The 21,183-nt window shown below is 37.4% G+C and overlaps 1 protein-coding gene across 8 annotated transcripts in view; it reads left to right on the top strand.

The window, feature by feature from the left end:
- Positions 1 to 21,183, top strand: part of RUNX1T1 (RUNX1 partner transcriptional co-repressor 1) — a 148,573-nt gene that overhangs the window by 97,071 nt on the left and 30,319 nt on the right. For all 8 annotated transcript variants that reach the window (XM_038000298.2, XM_038000301.2, XM_038000294.2 and 5 more), the window contains 4 exons: positions 1,652 to 1,833; positions 13,895 to 14,145; positions 18,782 to 18,867; positions 19,429 to 19,630. In XM_038000298.2, the coding sequence (XP_037856226.1) occupies positions 1,652 to 1,833; positions 13,895 to 14,145; positions 18,782 to 18,867; positions 19,429 to 19,630 (721 nt within the window). The remainder of the gene's footprint in view (positions 1 to 1,651; positions 1,834 to 13,894; positions 14,146 to 18,781; positions 18,868 to 19,428; positions 19,631 to 21,183) is intronic.

Below are 21,183 nucleotides of genomic sequence, written 5' to 3'. Positions count from 1 at the left end.
TAGCAAATACCCTAGTATTTTATATCTTGTATAGATATATGCTTTGGTGTGATTACGAGATGGTTTCTTGATTGATACTGTTAGAAAATGGACTTGATGGGGGTTAGCGGGTGAGGGGAGAGAGAGCATTAGAACAAAATAGCTAATATATATGGGTCTTAAAACCTAGATAACGGGTTAATAGGTGCAACAAATGACCATAGCACTCATCTACTTTCAAACCTACATGCTCTGTACTTGTACCCTGGAACTTAAAAAAAAAAAAAGAAAAAGAAAAGTTAAAAGGAGTTCTTTAGAGTAAAGGAAAATGATATAGGCCAGAAACTTGGCTCTACATAAAGAAATAAAGAGCACTGACGGAAAAAAAAAAATGGATTTGAGGTACAAGTAGCCAGCCGTAGTTCCTGTCCGTGATTCTCTAGAGGGCTATTTTTTAAGGCTCTTGGGCCCAAAAATTGAGTCAGCCGGACCTCTCCTGTATTCAGAAATGCTTTTCTACCTGATGGGTTAATCGGTGTACATGGCACCTGGTTCCTGCAAATGAAATCTTCCAGTTGCAAAGAGATTTATGTGATTGATCTTTCCCGGAATTAAGTGTTATTGGGGATGAGTGCTAATGACTCTTCCCAGTATCCTCTCCGTTCTTCTGCCTTACTGCCCCTCCCCAAACAATAATAAAAATGAGAGAGAGAGAGAGAAAACAATGACAATCTGGATTTATAATGTCAAAGTAAGTTCAGAGCAAAATGCCTTCTTAGGTTTTCATTTTAATGCCTTTACTATGTGTGAAATTGCCTCTTTCTCTCTTATTACATTTGAGATGGCCAGAATTACCGATCAGCCTATCAGCCAGCCTGTTCTTTATTCAAGGTGCTGACCTAGCTGAGGAGGAAGAGTGACCAGTATACAGGGTTTCTTCTAACATTAGAAGAAATATGTGTGTGTCTGTATGTGTGTGTGTGTATACATTCCTTAGAATAAAACTGATACAAAGAAGGCAGATTACTTTTGAAGACTACTAGAATATACTGCTTTATGCATTAATTCCATCTGGGATATGTGACTATACCCAGGCCATTACTTAAATGTTGTCTGAGCTTGATGACTATGGAAAATAATCTCTATGTTCATGTCTATATTTTTAAGTGTATTTTCATTAAGTTAGTACTTGATAAAAGATATTTTCTAGGATTAGCCTGCTTGACCTTTGTGAGTCACCAGATACAAAATTGAATGTGTCAGGGCAACTATTCTGAAATCAATTGGACTATGCATATATTTTGTATACCCTTTATCTTCCCTGTGGAGAACAAAAGTTCTTATTGTTGGAGCTAGGTTCTCACATACGGTAGAACATATATTCGAGTATAAAGTGACCCTAAAAATAATGTGCCACTCGCAATGTTATCAGTGAAGAAATAAAAGAGAGGTAAAGCAATATACAAGGGTCAGTCACCTCACACTTAGGGCAATCTGGGCACATGGTAGCCCAGTGCTGAGAACTGTGCCTGTGGTTCCAGTCCATGCCATGCATTTGACCTTTGATGTAGCTGCATTGCATACTCTGCTCCAGTGTTCGAAAAGCAGACTAAGTCAACAGGACAGAAGAAGCCTTTCAGTCCTTCCTCTCATTCCTGTCATTCCCTTGCAGGCCAACTTGCCCCTGCTGCAGCGTGAGCTCCTCCACTGCGCAAGGCTGGCCAAACAGAACCCTGCCCAGTACCTCGCCCAGCATGAACAGCTGCTTCTGGATGCCAGCACCACCTCACCTGTTGACTCCTCAGAGCTGCTTCTCGATGTGAACGAAAACGGGAAGAGGCGAACTCCAGACAGGTGAGAGGGAGGAGGAGCCTGGATGAACCATGGCCTTTTTCTCAACGTTTAACACGTTTATTGTGACAATTAAACTGCCGGCCTGTGTCTCTTGCACAATAGCAATAAGCCATTGTGGCCATCTTGAGAATCTGTCTCTGAATCTGTCTCTGGCCTGGGATTTTACAGAGTTTTGAATCTCTGGCTTGTGACAGTTTGACTTTTGTATAGATTAATCTTTTCTGCTTGTAATATTAAAGCTAAATGGTGAAGATGAACGATTTTTTAGATTTTCCAAGTACAACTGATGGCTCTTAGATGCACATCAGTATTTAAATTCTCATTTATTATGTAATTTAACCCAACCACGTATTTTACTTCAATATTCTGAAATTGGCTGTTCCTAGTTTCCTTAAAATGTGATGGTTTTGAAGCTTGTCTGTATGTATTTCTTAACACAGTACAGTAGCTATTCATTTTGGTTTGTATATGAACTAAGAGAAAACTTCTGGGACACTAGATGAACTAAGTGAAGATAAGAGTTATACAGTAGAGACCATAGATGATATTTTTGCTGAAAATTTTACTTGTTAGATACTGTTTTATCAGATACTGTGCTCTCATAACTGAGAATGCAAAGAAATGTAACATAAAACTACTTCTCCATTAAACCCTACAAAGTAATTGTTGAATAAAGCATACACATGAAATTTCCCATTTACCGTAGTAAAATAATTTTTGTGAATACCTCATCCTCATCTGTATCTTCTGGTATAGGAATGCCCAGTCTTACTAGCATCATTTTGCATAGTATTTTTGAAATATGGAGAATTTTATAATGAAGCTATATTCAAAAACTTATTTAGCATATACTTTGCTTTCTTTCTCTGCTTATCTATTCTCTTTTGCTGCATTTCATCAGGCATGGGTGTGACAGCCTTCGAGAGGTTAACACCCTGACACAGTTGTGTTCCACATTCATAGGAGCTTAAGATCTTTGGAGCTGCTCAGAGACATCTATTTGTGACCGACTTAGCTATCCTTAAATGTATTAGCTGCTTTGCAAATCAGAATGTTATTTAAAAGCCAGCCAGTTTACATACTGTTATTACATAATCCTCTGTTAAGCAGTTTTTATGCTACAATCTCTGGAATTTTGTTCCTCTTGACATAGAACCTCTTAATAGTTTAAAATTCCTAAAGCAAACAGTGAAATATTAGTCTCCTTTTGACGTATTATAGGCCTACCTTCATCTGTGACCCACAAACAGAGCTACTTTCTTATTCTTGCAACTCGTATTTTCTTGGTCACATTGAAGAGTGAAATAGAGCACTTAGTAATTTAGCTTTTAAAGGGAACTGCTTAGTCCTGATGCCTGAGTGGCGTGTCCACATGATGCTGAAAACCAAGAAGTGGCTCAACATTAGATGATTTACACGTGCATTCCTGTTTGACCTGAACCCCTTTACCCTGCAGGAAATGAGTATGGCATACAGATAGTGAGATATTTTAGCTCCATGATGAAAGAATGAAGGAGAGACTCAATGGAAAATTGAAAGAAGGAAATGTATTTAGGGTTGTTGTGGTGGTGGGAGTGTAACAGGGAAAGGTTTAGATAGCTAAGATAAATGCAGAGATGATCCTGTAGGCAAAATTGAAAATGCACACAACTTACTCTGGCATTCCTAACTGCTAAATAACCATAACAGGGAATATGAAAATCTGTTTCATTCATTTCTCTGTATTTCCAACTGTTTTCTCACTAGCTCTTTCCCAGTATTTTATGTTTGAATGTATCGTGACTTTAGACTATCATTGGACAGTCGTAAGGTAAGTGCTGGGCAGTATGTTAACATTGATGTGAAAACTTCATCTTAAATTCCGCAGATGCTCAGCATTCTTGTTTTGATGCTCTGTCGCTGTGCATGCATCAGTGTATGCATTCAGTCGGATAGAACTCTCCTAAAAAGAGTCTTTGGTCTGATTTTCCCTTTGGTTTTTCATGGATGGTTGCCAGAGTCAGAGATCACATGGTTAATCTTTGGATGGAATATTCTTTATCAAATGGAGCACTGAAATATATATTATATCGCAAAGATGGCAAATGGGTTTCCTTAGAGTTAGGAGGAAGGGTAATGAGAATATGTTGTGTAAATACATTTGTATCTTGTGGGAATTTGATCAGAGCCAAGAAAATATGGGCCTCTACAGTATTTTTTCTTTTTGCATATATTTTCTGTATCTTGTTTGCATATGCATTTTCCTCTTCTCTGGTTATTTATCTGTATATCCAGATCTACTATATGAAATTGTATAGAGTATGGAGCTGTCTGACAGCAGAGCTTTTTTTGTTTTACTGAATGTTTTGTTGGTACATATGGTCTGACATGGATGAGCAGCCACGGTGAGATTTTGGAGTCTATTAAACTGGCTCATTAAAAAGATCAATCTGTTTCTGTAATAACACTGGGAGCCATCAGTCACTAAAAGAGGGAAAAACTGACACCTGAGGAGAAAACACATTTTGGTAATTTGTTCATGACATGTCATGAACAAAAGAGCGCTCTATATTTTGTTTACAACTTTGGGAGCTTAAATTCTGTGACAATTGCTGAGTTAATGTACTAAACAGTCATCACGTGTTTCAGGGATGGGTTTTGGCAAATTTAACTTTCTTCTTGTCCTTAAATATGATTGTCACTGGTTATGTTTTTTTCTTTTTTTAAACATTATTGTTATTTACAGAGAAATGAGTACTCTAGGGAAGTCTATGAAATCTTTTTTTTTTTCTTCTTCTTCTTGTATGGAACAGTGAAATGTTTTCTACTTTCTTTTAAATATAGCTCTGGAGAGTGTCTCTGAACAAGTGTACTGATTTTGTAGGTCTGTGAGAGAATATTGTAGAACCCAAAGTAGAAAAAGACAATTTTTGTTATAAAATTATGTTATTTCTTTCCCAAAATATTAGGGAAACTAAGTAGAAAATTCTGATTTCTATTCTTTGTTAATATGTAAAAGTCAGTTATTTATAGTAAACATTTATTCTTCTATCATGCTGTGATGGGAGGTGCTGAAGAAGAGAATACAGTCTTTTGTTTTGGAGCCATGTAAACGAAATGAACACTCTCTCAGATAGAGAGGAGAAGCTAAGAGCACTCTTTAAAACTGCTCACCGTGGTAGCTCGTAAAGACACAAGCACTTTTGTGTAGGAGGAAGGAAAAGAACTGTTAGATAATGCTTTCTTTCTTTGAGACTGCAGAATGGATTAAAATTATTAAGATTTAAAGAAAATAATTGTGTTAGGATGATTATCATTGCTGTCTTTCTTTTCTCAGAGCTTTGATATCACAGCTTTTTTATCTAATTTGCCTTTAGTATCGTATTCTCACCTGTTATGCTACTTTTCTGATTTAGGGTTTTTCTTGCTTAAGAAATCAAATCAAATAATCTTTGCTTTTGTATGGGTAACATTGTTGTTTTGTTTCCCATTCTGTTCTCCCTACTATCTCAAATGATTGATGTTAATTATTAATCCCCTTACATGTCATTATTTTAATGTAATTATGCTTTACATTACTCTCAGTTTAACACTTCTAAACTTTCAATACAAAGGCCTTGTAGTTGGATTAATATGTATTTCCTCCTCCCCCAAGAATTAAACATTATTCTCTAAAAAGACTTGCGTGAACTTTAGAGATATGTAATTTGTCACCTGGGAGGGATCTTATAGATACACCAGGCCCCATTCTTTTTTTTTTTTTTCCCTTAGGCATGGTCTGCAGTGTTGCCCAAGCTGGTTTCAAACTCCTGGTCTCATGTGATCCTCCCACAGTGTTGGGATTACAGGCATTAGCCACCACACCCTGCCTTTTTATATTTCATACCAAAAGAAAAAAAAATTACACATACTTTAAATTTATGGATTTGCTCATGGGATGTTATCTGTATTTTTTTTTTTTTTTTTTAAGACAGTGTCTAGTTATGTTGCCCAGGCTGGTCTCAGACTCCTGGGCTCATGTGAACCTGCTGCCTCAGGCTCCTGAGTAGCTAGGACCTAGGTATGCACCACCACACCCAGCTGGTTCCCATCTCTTTATTCTTGCACAAAGTAAGGCCCAAAGAACTTGCCTAATGTTGCAAAGTTTCTTAGTGAGAAACAAGCATATTTGCATACTTGAAATCTTCCAGTTGCATAAAATATGTTTCAATGTGCAGAATTTAAATAAGGAAACTCAACTAAGACTTAAGCTTCTCTTTTTTCACCTTACTTTCCCTCATTTATTTTCTATAGTTGCTCAAGTGGGTAGATGCCATAGTATAACATTCTGAGGTTTTATATATCTTTTTAACGGTAGAAGAGCCACAGCTAGCCTGTGTTCCTGACTAACTGTGTTCCTCAGTTAGAAAATGCTGAAGGTTGGAGGGTCAAAGGCAATCATTTTGAAATCGTATTGGTTGTATTTGTAAGATTTGTTACAACAGTACACACCAACTAAACCGACTAGGTCCATTTTATTGTTTGTTTCTGTAAAATGAAGGAGATTTCACTATTTTTATCTTTCTAAAAGAAAAGATAGATATGCTTTACAAGGAATTGTAGGGTCAACTGTGCAAATAAGAATTAAATTTGTATAACCTGCATTCAGTATTCTATGAAAAAAATGTAGGGATTTTGTGTCAATTCATACATTCTAGTTTGCGTTCCTTCTATTATGTATTCCACAGTTGCAAGGAGTGATTTTTAAAAATATTAGTCACATCAATTGGGAGGTCTTTCAGTGAAATAGCACAAAATTACATTTATTTATTTATTTATTTGAGATGAAGTTTTGCCCTTATTGCCCAGGCTTCGGTGAGGGATCTTGACTCACTGCAACCTCCACCTCCTGGGTTCAAGCGATTCTCCTGTCTCAGCCTCCCAACTAGCTGAGACATCAGGGGCCCACCACCATGCCTGGCTAATTTTTTGTGTTTTTATTAGAGACGGGGTTTCACCATGTTGGCCAGGCTGGTCTTGAACTCCTGACCTCAGGTGATCCACCCACCTCGGCCTCCCAAAGTGCTGGGATTACAGGCATGAGCCACTGTGCCCAGCACAAAATTATAGAGGGCATTTTGTTCTCTCCACATTCCAGCTTCAACTTTAACTTGTTAACCTGATTTCTTGCTGCTTTGTTAGGGTCTAACCTTACTGCATACTCCTCACTTCTTAATCTGTATTCCAGCTGATGGTTTCTGCTGTCTTTCCTAGTTCTTATGTGTCGTAATTCTATTAATACCTCACAGCCTAACTGAGTATCTACTATTTGAATGAAATAAATACTATAATAATGGTTACTATTTACTGAGCACTTCAGGTATGCTGGGCCCTGTGCTAAATAATCGACAGACTAACATATAGCATTCATTTCCTCACAATCCTATGACATAGACTCAAGAAGGCCAAATAATGTGTGTGAACTCACATGGCTTGTCAGAAGCCCTAATGGGATTCTGACCCTAGGTTCTCGGACTCAAACGCCCATGCTCTCATAGCAGTGATTCTGTACCGTTAGCCTCTGAATGCCCCTGCTTGAAAACAGAGTGCTTTGATTAACTTACTGAATGCCAAATTCATGTTAGGCTCTTTTCTTAGATTCTTTCCTATAGTTCTCTCCATAGCTTTGGATAATCATTTCCCATTTTGCAGGCAGAAACACTGAGGCTCTTAGGGGATTCAGCCTCTTGAGTTCATATGGCCAGCAAATAGCATAGCCACAATTTGAAGCCAAGTCCGTGTGACTCCAAAACCTCTGTCTTTTTGAGTTCACATTCTGGAGTAATCTCTCACTCTGCTCTCACACACCACATTTGTTCTGTTTTTAATGGTACCTTCTGTATACATGTCCTATATGAAAGTATAGAAGTCTTGTACCTCCAATTAAATCATTTTAATGGTAAGAATTAAAGTCTGCCCTAAATAATAATCTTATGGAAGGTTAAGGGACCATGTTTCTCTCATCTTTGTACTGCCACTGAAGTACAGGATAGTACATTGCACATACTGGGTACCTAAAACAAAGCAGAACACTACAAACAGAACAAAAACCACTATTGATCAGATAATTCAAATTAAACTTAATGCAGTCATTTTTAGTAGTGTATTAAATGGTCTCTCTTCCGGGCATCTTTATTTATTTATTTGGTTAAAAAATGCATCTCTGAAATACAATAAAAACAGCCACAGACAGCCCAGGAACCAAATGCAGTGATTGGTTTACTGACCAGAAAAAACTGGAGGGCTCCAATAGAAACATACAGATGACAGATTCGAATAAGAAAGCGGAGTTCCAAACAGCAGGAGCAGCAGAAATTGAATACTTCAGCAGTGGCAGAGATTAGAGAAGGCAAGGGGAACAGCCACTAACAGACAGCCTAACTGTTGAGCAGATGGTCAGCTTCAGACATGTGACGGAAGCATTCCACCTTCTCACTGCTGGAGGGAAGGCTCAGATGGCTCCCCCAACCTGCATATTGCAATCCTTGAAGGGCTGGGCATCACGCTTGTGTGTCTGGAGTGGCAAGTATCCACCTGCCTCTTATTTACTTCTAAAAGTATTAGCACACTGCTCAGAAAGTTCTCACTCCTATGTGGTTGTTTAGCAATGGAGAGATTAAAGGTGCTTCTCTCCTTTAGTTTGATTTTCTTTTTAAGGGCGCTGGGGAGTTTGTAATGTATTTTGTTTCAATACCTTATTCAGTATCAATAAAAGTGTATTATGTGAAATTCATATCTAAAGTCACCTCTTTTGTAACCATTTCTGAAGAGACCTTTTGCTGAATTATGTTTTAAAAATAATGATGATGAGAATGATTGCCCCACCCCCCCTTGATTCAATGTCTAGTCCTTCTATGGCAGTCTTAAACTGCACGTGTTAGAAAAGGAAAGGAAGATGTCTTTGATGTTATTAAGGTCTTTGGTCTGTGTTTAATAGAACTACCTTCCTAAGATTTAGATACAGACTTCTAAAATATAAGAATAAAATAAAGTAAGTCTTCAATGCCTGGTCTTAAAAGAATTTTAGACCCAGTGTCTCACTCCTACTCATTTTTCAAGGAACTACAGTCTAGGGATGGGACTTGGCTGGGCTGCTGAGACAAACAGCAAACAAATCTGGGGCCTGTGACTCTGGGGGATACTGGCAAAGTGGCACCGTGGTGTGACAAGGGCCAAGACAAAGGTATCCTGGGACTGGAAGGAGGGACCCGTGTAGAGATGCTTGAAATCAGCAATAGGACTTGGATTTGGAAAAGAAAGTTGTAGAGTGACTTCAAGTTTCTACTTGGGTGATAGGTAGAAGATGGTACAGAAAGCAAAAGAGAAATGAGGCCAGTTTGGACTTGTGAAATGTCTGTCAAAACTCAGATAAGTGAGGGCGTAAGGCACATAATTTATTTAAATAAATAAATAACAGGATGAATATTAGAATTTAAGTTTCTTCTTTCTTAGGTTTATTGTGCTCTATCAATTTGCCTTCCCCTAAAACAATATTTATAGTGGTATTTCCTCACATAAAAAAAAAAAAATGTCTTAATGTAGAGAAAAAAACTTACACCCACTTCTGCCATGGAGATTTGTCCTCTTGTTCTACTTATTGTCATGATTTTATGATGGATTTTTTTCATACTTCCCTGTTTCCTTGAATGTTACACTGTTTTATATAAATGTTACTAAGGGATTACCAGCACACACTAGCTAATCATCATTTTAAAAATATTTCGTGTAGAGTTTTTGTTTTTATTTATTTTTATTTTTTCCTCGAGATGGAGTCTCGCTCTGTCACCTAGGCTGGAGTGCAGTGGCATGATCTTGGTTCACTGCAACCTGCCTGCCTCAGGTTCAAGTGATTCTTCTGCTTCAGCCTCCCGAGTAGCTGGGACTACAGGCATGCTCCACCACGCCTGGCTAATTTTTGTATTTTTAGTAGAGACGGAGTTTCACCATGTTGGCCAGGCTGGTCTCAAGCTGCTGACCTCAAGTGATCCATCCACCTCACCCTCCCAAACTGCTGAGATTACAGGCATGAGCCACTACGCCCAGCCTCATGTAGTTTTTAAAGGACATTTATTTTCTTTTCCTAATAGTTTACAGTTTCTGTTATTGAGGAGCTGGGGAAAAAAGCCTGAGATGGGGTAAAGTATAAATTAGGTTGCCTCTTAATTTGTTTCTACAAATGTTGTTTTCTATTAGTCCCATTTCACTGAGCAGAATACTGAAGCCAGAAAGATGGTAACTGGAGATCACACAACTGGATCCTAAGGATCCCCTGCCCTTAGAACATTAAACCTCGAGAGAGAAACGATTGGGATCTAAATGTGGAAGTGGTTAGATTGTGTTGAGGAAAATGTCTCCTGGTAAGGAGATAGAACATCCTCAGGTAGACTTAAAAAACAAATAAAATCTTTCAGAAATACTTAAGATATAACAGACTTCTCACTTCAAATTTCGACGAGAATTTGAGTTATTTCATGGGTATACTGGTATGGGACAATGAAAAGTCTTTGCTAATTTTGCCTAATACACTGAAAAGGGCAACGAAGAATGCAAATATGGAGTTCACCCAAGCAAATGAGATATAGGTAGTTGTAGGCATTTCTAAGAAGCAGACAGACAAATGGCAATTGTTGGAGTTACCCTTCTGAACATACATGCTTTGAATAGAACTGGCCTTATAAGTAGACATTAGTAATTTGAGGAAGCACCAGAGAGACCCTTCATAGCTTTATTTTTGTGGACAGTGGAAGTTTTTGTATTTTCTTTTTTTCCCCTTCTTTTTGAAACAGGGTCTCACTCTGTTGCTCAGGCTGGAGTGCAGTGGTATGAGCATGGCTCACTGCAGCCTCGATCTCGGGCTCAAGTGATCCTCCTGCCCCAGCTTCCTGAGTATCTAGGACTACAGGTGTACGTCACCATGCCCGGCCAATTTTTTTATTTTTTGTAGAGACAGGGTCTCACTATGTTGCCCAGGCTGGTCTCAAACTCCTATACTCAAACAATCCTTCCTCCTGCAGCCTTCCAAAGTGCCAGGACTACAGGTATTAGTCACCACACCTCTGCAAGTGTTAATGTTTCACAACTGTTAGAATGTAAACTACCCTTGCGAGGTCATGAGCTTTATTATTTCAGTAGCTAGCAGGGTGATGGGCCCCAGGATAGGACAGTAAGACCTGATTGAAATGAGAGAACAGACTCGGGCCCTAGCCTGCCTTTTAGGACATTACTGCCCTTGCTTTAGGAAAAAATAATGCTTTTTTCCTCCCGCTTAATTGGGTCATTGAAGTAATAGCACTGAACAAAGGGTTCCACTAAGGATGAAGATAAATAGCGTATCTAACCATTTAAAAATTGTAAAAATTATTCCAATGTTGTTGTTTTCATTGATTAAGGAGAGAGAAAACTAGTAAGTTGGAGTGGTTTGACCCAAATAGTTCAAAGAAAGATGTTTCATTATTTAGAAATTCTACAGGGGCTGCACTAAGAGGATGTTTTCTAATTTTTGCACAAAAAATAAGGTATAAATAATAAATTGTTCAAACCAAGGAACAGAGAACTTGGCTAAGGTGATTGCCTTAGGTACTTATGGTTTGGGCAGAGGACTATCAGCACTGTGTGTTTTGATCTGTATAACTATGGTATTTAGCTGTAAATATAAAATACTTGAATTGCAGAGTTTGTAAACTAAAAGGGATTGCAGAAATCATCTAGTCCAGTGGTTTTCAAACTTGATTTTAGCCGCAGACTTTTTCCTTTAAAAATGAAGTCTTAAGTGGAACCCCGATGATTAACACAGATAATAAGAAGTGGGTTCCTCTGGTACTTTAAATCTTGAGAATCTTGATTCTTTGGGGGAAAAGTTCTTCATTGCCTACAAAATCCCTTAAGCACCTCAGGTGGCACAGTTTGAAAACCACTGATCTAGTCCAACCCTTTCATTTTACAGATGAATAAACTGAGGTCCAGAGAGGTTAAGTGACTTGCCCAAGGTCACACAGCTAGTCATGGAAGAGCCAGGACTAGATCTCAGGTCTCTTGATTCCCAGTCCAATGCTCTTTCCACTACACCACACTGCCAGTAAGGTAGGTGCTATGTTAGCATTATGTTCACAGCCGCTAATAGTCTTCAGTATTTTCCAACTGATTTATGCTGATAATATGCATTGAATATTGAAGTGTATTATTTAGAAATTTGTAGGATATGCAAATACAGATTCGAATCACATGGGTATACTCTTAGAAGATAAATCAGTATCTAGAATGTTTCAGTTCACTTTTAATAATTATTTTAAAGCAATGCAATTAGGTAATGTCTCAGCTACACTGGATATTTTAGTCTGATATCAATGATCAATATGTAAGGAGTCAGTATGTTTTAGTGTAGACACATACTTTGATGGGAGTGGCATTAGGATTCCTGGCTGCCACTCCCTTGGGGGCTATGCTCTGCCATCATTTCCAATATTGGCCAGTCTATTCAGAATAGTGCATCCCTCTTAGTATGTAGTGGGCATGTTTTTTAACATAAAACTCTGAAGATTTACCCTCAGTTCTTTCTATGTCTTTACCTTCTGTCTCTAAGTCCTTTATTCTTCTCAACCTGGTGTGTATGAATTGTCACTGCGGGGCCCACCCTAAAGGGGCATAAAGGATGTTTCATTGTAGAATCCTGTTGCCCCTGATCATCTCTGTTGTTGATTCAGTTTCCACCTGGATTGCTCTAGTATTATCAGACAAAGACTAGATGCTGTCACTAGATGCCAGGAAAGTAGAAAAAGTGCCTCTATGCTGTTATTTTACTACCTAAAATAAAGAAGGCATGTAGAAGTCTGTAGCCACTGTGAACCAGTAGAATTCTTATGAGAAAATGTCCCTGAGAAAATAGATGTTACCACCTGTCTAAAGATAAGAGTGCCGGTCTTGTAAGTAAAAAGTAAGTTTGGGAGCAGTGATTACAGTCAAAGTTGAATATGGTTTGTTTCTATCTTATTGAATATATTAGGGGCTAGTCTCTAAGCAGTAGAAGTATATACAGCCAGAAATTACTTCTTGAGTCCTACATTTATTTGAGAATTAAGGAATCGTGACTAGTTATCAGGTCTTATTTATAGAATGCATTCCTTCTGAAAGCCAAGTTCAGAGTTCTGTGCATCACATGGTGATGTGTTGTCAGGGTGTTCCCGTCCTGCTGTATGACCTGATAACCCCAGACAGGATACATTAGCTCTGTGTATGTGTTTCCTCAACTTTAAAATAAAATAATGACCTAGATCTTCCTTCTAGTCCAGGCTAGCTCTGTATGACACCTTGGTGACTCAAGATAGTGTCAGGGTCCCAGACATTGCATTGCATGCTGTGTTCACTCAGTTTGATCCTTACTTTCCTGTAGAAGTTTCTGTGGTGATGGAAATGTTATATATCTGTGCAGTCCACCCACTACTGAAGCCACCGGCCACGCGTACCTGTTGAGCACATGAAATGTGGCTGCTGATACTGAAGAACTGAATTTTAAGCTTTATTTAATTTTAAGTAACTTACATTTTAAGTTAAGCAACCACGTGTAGCTAATGTATTGAACAACACAGTTCTTAGATGTTCTCTGACACAGAAGTCAGATACCAAGCGGAATAGGTGTAGCTCAAGTGTTCATCAAGAGAGTGGTGATGTTTTACCTTGATGATTCTTCATCAAATATAGTCGGTCTTAGGGTAACTTGTTAGAAATCAAGCACTGTTTTTTGAATGAAAATGTTATCTACAAGAGACTTGAGTTTCCTCTTGTTTGTGACTTAACCACATAAGCTTCAACTGAAAAGATATTTGCTAATTTGATGAGAAGTGAAGCATTTTCTCCTATCTGCAGGCTTATGATCATTTAGGTCTCGACACAGGTCTCAGTGAATTCCCGTATGTTTTCTGGGAAGCTGAGTTTAGGTTTCTGGTCAGTAAAAAATACTCTGTCTTTATTCCAAGTTCAAATATGAGTGACTGAACTGTGCTGATTTCTGAATAGATGATGAAACAAACTCTTGTTTTTTCCCTCTTAGAACCAAAGAAAATGGCTTTGACAGAGAGCCTTTGCACTCAGAACATCCAAGCAAGCGACCATGCACTATTAGCCCAGGCCAGCGGTACAGTCCAAATAACGGCTTATCCTACCAGCCCAATGGCCTGCCTCACCCCACCCCACCTCCACCTCAGCATTACCGTTTGGATGATATGGCCATTGCCCACCACTACAGGGACTCCTATCGACACCCCAGCCACAGGGACCTCAGGGACAGAAACAGACCTATGGGTAAGACTGAAGGATCTGTTCACTTCTTATGGGATTGGGTGCTTGAAGACTTGCACCATTACTTCTGAACTGAACTTGAGGCTTGAAATCTGTGATAGGGATAAAAATTATCTTATCTTGCTTTATATTGTCTCCTTTATGAAAAAAACTTGATTGGTATTAATAGACTTTTCAACAGCTGTGCACTGTCTCTCTCCTAATCACTTGTATTCTTTAAGACAGTACACTAAATTTCTTTGGAGGAGGGCATCTATATTAATACAAGACCCTCAATTGTTGTGTTGGTAACAAATGCAAAATAAATTTTTAGCTTGAATTCTCTTTTAACACGAGACTTCATATGCAGTCTGCCTGCCACAAATATTTTTAAAAATCACTTTATTTTCTTGCATTGTGTCTTTTGTTTCAGATAGTCTCTACGTTTATTTTGATTTTTTTCAAGCCTCCATGATATTCCATATTTCCAAAGTATGATATGGTATGCTATCTGTGGCTTAACAGATGTTTCCTGAGGAATGATTTGGTACTTTTGTTTACTTGAAAATGCCAGTGATTAAAGTTAATATTGACAATTTTGGGTCAAGGATCGGAATACTGAAGAAGTGAATTTGGGCAAATATGTGTCCTATTTCCCTGTGTTCGTTCCTTCTTTGCATAAAACTATTAGAAGTAAAGCATTTTGTCTGGGTGCAGTGGCTCACGCCTATAATCCCAGCACTTTGGGAGGCCGACATGGGTAGATGAGTTTGAGCTCAGGAGTTTGAGACCAGCCTGGGCACTGTGACAAAATTCCGTCTCTACTAAAATTACAAAATTAGCCAGGCATGGTGGTGGACTCCTTTAGCCCCAGCTACCTGTGGGGCTGAGGCAGGAGGATCGCTTGAGCCCAGGAAGCAGAGGTTACAGTGAGATGAGATCATGCCACTGCACCCCACACACTGCACCCCAGCCTGGGTGGCAGAGCAAGACCCTGTCTCAAAAAAAAAAAAAAAAATAGTAAAGCATTTTGAAGACATTGCCTTCTGTAGAACAAATGTCTACCATGAAAAGTGAGAGAGAAGATGAACAAGGTAGGTTTTTAAACACATGATTAGTGGTTCAGTGGTGGAGATGATAGTGTATCAGAGGGTTATTAGTAAGTACACTATTACTGGGGTGCCTTCAATTCTTAATTAGTGATGAGTCTAACTGAGAGCAATAGTGAGTCTCCTCTTCTTTTTCCATCTCCTGTGTCCACATCACCCACCAACAGGACTTTCTCTACCTTATAACGAATTGCTGGCAAACTTTCCTGGTGCGGGTGACTTAGTGGCCAGTACACTAGAAAGAGCAGGGGATGAAGTGCAAGTAGAAAACCCAAAAACAGAGCTGAGGATACAGAATTCTGGGGAATGTAGCCAGCCAGTTATTCACTACTTGATTACAGTGATGGTGGTTTTTGTTTTTGTTTTTGTTTTTTTTAGCCACAGGCAGAGAGAGTCTAATATATAAAGTTTACATTCAATTTCCAAGTACATTGCTAGCAAACAGGGGCTCCACGTGTAGGGCCTTTTTTGCCTTTCTACGCCCAACACCCCAAATGTTTAGAAAGCAGGAAGAGTCAGGATGAGGGGAGGGGCGATTGAAGCTTTGGTTGTAACACAGTAAATTAGTAGTTCTGGTTCTCCACAACAGTAATTTCTATGTTTATATAGTGTGTCAGACAAATGACTAAGCATATAATTTGTGCTTTCTTAATACCCAATCTGTCTAATGTTCTCGCAGGTACCATTTCTGAAGACCTTTCAAAGGTGGTTATGCTATTTCTTGATCTGGATTGATATTTGGACCCCAAAATCAAATGTGATAACAATTCCCTTCTACACAAAGCCTTAGCATTTATTTATGACTTAAGTACTGAAAACCATGACTGCATGTTTTTAAATAGCAGTGGAGTCATCAGGTCGTGGTGAGACCAGTTCAAGGGATCCCATTTTGTAGATGTGTTAGCAAATGGCCTGTTTCTTAGGCAGCAAGTGCTATTTTGTGAAATATTAGTTCCAGTGCACTATACAGTAATCAGAAAGGAAGTAATTACACTTATGTGCAACGATTATGTTTTCATCAAGTAATGTAAAATATCCCTTTATGAATTATATCTGTATCCATTGGTTTTATGTGATTTTCTTCAGACCATGTTCCTTACCTTTTAATTATATTAGCTTATAAAACTAATAGTGCTAATCTCTATAAATATGTGCAGCTACTAAACCATCCCTAAAGTCTGGCAGAGTTTAGTGTGTGTTAATGTAAAATAAAATCTTGATGTATGAGCAACAAATTATGGTATTACACCAGGCTGCCATTTTGAGAATATAAAAATTGTCATAAAGATATACTTAGTCTGGTACGATTTATAAATGCCTATTATGTGTAGGGACATATACTCACTAGAATCCTTCAGTAAAGTAACCTGTTAGCGGCATTAGTTTGTAAGTAAGCTTAGAGTTTTAGCCTAGTCAAAATATTCTAAAGCAAAATAACTAGTTAAGACTCAACATTAGTGTCAAATTTCCCACAAATGAAAATGTGATTATGAGCTATTTAATGATTATGAGCTATTTTCCCCTGGTACATCCCTCTGGTATTATGACTATAAATAAAAATTGTGTGCTGCTGAATATTTAAGTATCTTAAATAGAGAAATTAGTAAATGTAAAATCTTGATTTATTTTTTATTTTTAAAGATTTGATTATATCTAACAAATGACTTTCAGTGTTCAAAAGCAGCAAATGAATCTTACATTTTTTCAGCAAGTACTTGAGCTCAAACATGTTTCTAATACACTTAGTATTTTTTTTAAATGAGATGAAGCTTAGTACTGTTTCACAAATGCTGAAATCCCACTACCACAGATGTCCTGTTGCTCATTAATATTACTCCAGGCGTTACAGCTTGTATCATTACTGATTTCTTCTGCTGAATTTTTCAAGCTTTTGAGACCTCTGGAATTCTTGTCCTTAAAGGCAAATATTCAGATGCCTCTAACATGGAAGTCACTGTCACATTTCTATCCTTATCACTTTCTGGTTGTTTTCTATGGTGACTAATTTTAACAGTAGTGGTTTTTCCCTAAAACACAGGCAACAAATAAGTTAACAAAAATTACATATTTGCAAACATTTCAACTTGAAATAATCACAACAGAGCAGTAACTAAGTACTATTTTTCCCAATGTGTTTATATTATGCAAATTAATAAAACATATTTGCACTTTTACTTTTTAACCAATAGGTGGCATTGACAATTTTAACTTTTAAAATATATCTTAGATTATGTTCTAATTGGACAGGAGTGGTACAAAGCATCTTGCATTTAGCTTTTCAGTTAGTCGGAGAAAGGGTTGTCATAAATTTGTTCACTTCCATCAGTTGTAAATGAAATCTCTTTACATGGTTGACTGAACAGAGTCACGTGACTCATCTTTATTTGTGTACATCAGCGGAAAAAAAAGGGATTTCTAACCACTTAAATCTCACAAAAAGTGAAATTCAGTGTCTTATAACTCGTTTGGTCATTTAATTCTTACATAAGTTCCACAGAGAGGTAGCCCAGTTATCTAGAAACCCAAACTATAAGAAACCTTATTTGCTGTTCAGAGTAACATTTTGAGAATTGGTAACCAAACATAATAGTTTTGTTCATTTAAATTGCAAAATAATGCCACAGCTCAATGACTTTCCTATTCAACAGAATATAAAGTGAATATGTAAGAGGAACAACATGTTTCCAGGTTTCTCTGATTGGAACCTTTCAGCCCGTTTTTTAGTGAGACACATTTACTTCCTATTTTAATGAGCATCCTAGCTAACTGCTTAAATTCGTTAATATTGGTGCTCACTTGGTAAACACTTATATATTACTTTTTCATAGTGGTATCTTAACTATTATGCTAAAGAGCATTAAGTCTTATGGACTTCAAATTAGGATTTTCAGTTGGTTCACTTGGATTTATGATATTTGTCAAATTATATCTTGTATGTTAATTTTGTAATGAAGGATGTCCAATTTACTTTTATTTTTTATTTTTTGGTAAACCAAATGAGTATATGTAGCTCCATATTATACAAGCCTTCTCTTCATGGTCTAATTTTGTCATGTAGGTATATGTGTATTCATTTATACAAGGCTGAAATGTGGAAAAATTTACCATGTTTGTTTTGGGAAAGCATGTCCCTTCCCATGTAAAATGACTTATGCTGTCTGTATTTTTAATGCAGGATGTCAATGCTTTAAAAACCACTTAATGTCTACTTGTGGTTTCTTGTATTTATTAAGAGTTAGAATATATTTTTATTTACAGAGTGTTGCGCGGATAACTAGCTGTGGACTTGGTGTCACTTAACTGTCTCTTATGTGTAAAATAAAGTCTTCTGAGCAGCTGACCTCTGAAATTCCTTCTAGTTCTAGTATTTTATCATTCTGTGAGGAACCTATTAAGTAATTCTGAATCTAGGTATGATTCATGTCTCCATTCAAAATCAAATGTATTTTTACCTCATTGAGTTTGCCCACATAGTCCTTGCTGTGAGTCTGTGTGTGTATGGGTTGTATACTGAACGCTTTAGGGTTATTCAGCCTTCTCTATTTTTGTAGGGTTGCATGGCACACGTCAAGAAGAAATGATTGATCACAGACTAACAGACAGAGAATGGGCAGAAGAGTGGAAACATCTTGACCACGTAAGACATCAGTAATCATTTGGGATTAAACAATGTTTGGAAAACAACTGGAGTGAGGTTATGTGATAAAATAAAAGCTTGGTGATCCTTTGAAGGTATTGTGTTTCCTGCTATCCTTGAAAAAAATAATGAGCGAGAATATTTGAAGTAGAATGTAGGATTTGATTTCTAAATTGATATGAAAGCCACTTAAGAGAAATGTTTAGATCTTGGAAAGGAATTCTCAAAGCCAGATCAGTGGGCTACTGTTTTATTGTGAAAAGATTATTTAATTTATAAAGTAATGGGATTAGTATTTAGAGAGGTGGATTTACTGGCTATAGTGCCTTCAGGTGAAATTTCCCTTCTGTCTTGTGTTCATACATCTATCTTCTCATTCCCATCGAATTTTCTCATCTATTGGCTCTGAATTTCAAATCTAACTGTAGAAAATATTAGACCAAAACCTTCAGGGATAAAATTGCTTCCTTCATTGTCCTGAAATGGTTTGTTTCACTATTCAGTAAAATCTTTAATTGTGATGATTTATACGCTCTTCCCTATTCTCCCCTTTCCACGTAGCTGTTAAACTGCATAATGGACATGGTAGAAAAAACAAGGCGATCTCTCACCGTACTAAGGCGGTGTCAAGAAGCAGACCGGGAAGAATTGAATTACTGGATCCGGCGATACAGTGATGCCGAGGACTTAAAAAAAGGTGGCGGCAGTAGCAGCAGTCACTCCAGGCAGCAGAGTCCCGTCAACCCAGACCCAGTTACACTAGGTAACTTTTCTTCAGATGAGTATCTCGAACACATATTTCTTATGCTGTTAATGCTGACTTTATTTTTAACTTCTTTTTAAAATTAAAGGATATGCAAGGAATTTTGAGACAATAAACAATTTACATATCCTCCAATATGTCTTATCTGTCTGTTAGGAATTTGGGCAGATTGGCATAGACAGAGATTGCCACAAAACTTAAATTCCTTTTCCAGGTGAATGTATTGAGCTGATGGCAGAGTTTCCGCACTGAACCAGAATTTCATGTGCTTAACTAAAACTTGTGCTCCTTCAAAATGCCTCAAAACAGCAAAAACAATCTCAGGGAGTGGGCCTGGGGCTTAGGCACTTCCATCAAGGTCTCTAGTGAATTCTGCCACTGCCTACCATTAGCACTGCACACGGGGATGTATGTTTCAAATTATTAATTCAAGAAACAGCCCATAAGACAATCTTGTTTGTTAGTTGAATATATATATGTGTGTGTATATATATACGTTTTTTTTTAACTTTTTTCGCAACAGCCCCTGCCCAGAAAGAGAGACCTAAAAACTATGTATTTTGCCTACAGCTATTTTTAAATTAATGATAATGATGCAGCACTCTTCCTTTGATTTGATCTTAACTTGCATTACTTGATCATGATTGTATTAATTCTAGTTTTATAATAGGACTCATAATATAGTTGTGCCTTAGAAGTGGAATGTTAGTATGTAACTGTATTACTTATTGATATTTGGGAATTGTTGGGGTTATAGATAGAATATAATCCCATATATGTTGAAAGAAATCGTCAACCTGAAAGAATTTTTGTGTGGCCTGTGAACGTTTACCTAAATTAATAATACGGTTTTGTCGCTGACATTACCACCTATTATGTGTGAATACTTTTTGAGTAAACTTACGGAGATGGATTTCTGTGGATTCTTGTTCTCTTATATTCTCTTATGTGATTAACCCCATACCCATCTGCTAATTCAAGTTAGAGTACTGTCCATGCTGCAAAACATGTGCAGATTAAGCTCATAACTTTGGCCTCATTAGTATTATGACTGATTATCAAAAGTTAAAAACTTGAAGTATATGATCTGTCTATTGATCACATTATTGTTTTCAATTTGTTCCCAGCCAGTGTAGCTTTCTATGCACTTAGGTTTGTAGATTTTTGCTAATCTCTGAATGCTGAATGCCTATTGTTATAAGTATTAAATAATGGAAGAGTCTAAGTCACTTAATTTACCTAACAAGTATTATTCTAAAGCATATTTTAAAGACAAAACTGTATTTGTCAGGTCACAGTAAGGCAAGCAACGAAAACAGAATTACATTTGGTTTGAGCTAGTATTGGTCGAAACCAAACTATTTAGAGCAGAGTGGAAAAAAAGTCTTGTGTTTATTTCCTTATTATGAACAAAAATTGATTAATCATGAGAGATTTGCTTAGGACAGAGGAGACATTTATAACTATCCAGTCTAGGCAAAAATTGAGAGCCTCGAAGTAAATAAAACTTAGGGAGTTAAAACATCTAGTTTGGCTTTTTCTATTGAACACAT

Source organism: Chlorocebus sabaeus, chromosome 8, assembly GCF_047675955.1.
Source record: "Chlorocebus sabaeus isolate Y175 chromosome 8, mChlSab1.0.hap1, whole genome shotgun sequence".
Classification (NCBI taxonomy): Eukaryota; Metazoa; Chordata; class Mammalia; order Primates; family Cercopithecidae; genus Chlorocebus; species Chlorocebus sabaeus.
The sequence above is the reverse complement of the archived record's forward strand: the minus strand, read 5'-3'. Positions and strand labels throughout refer to the sequence as shown.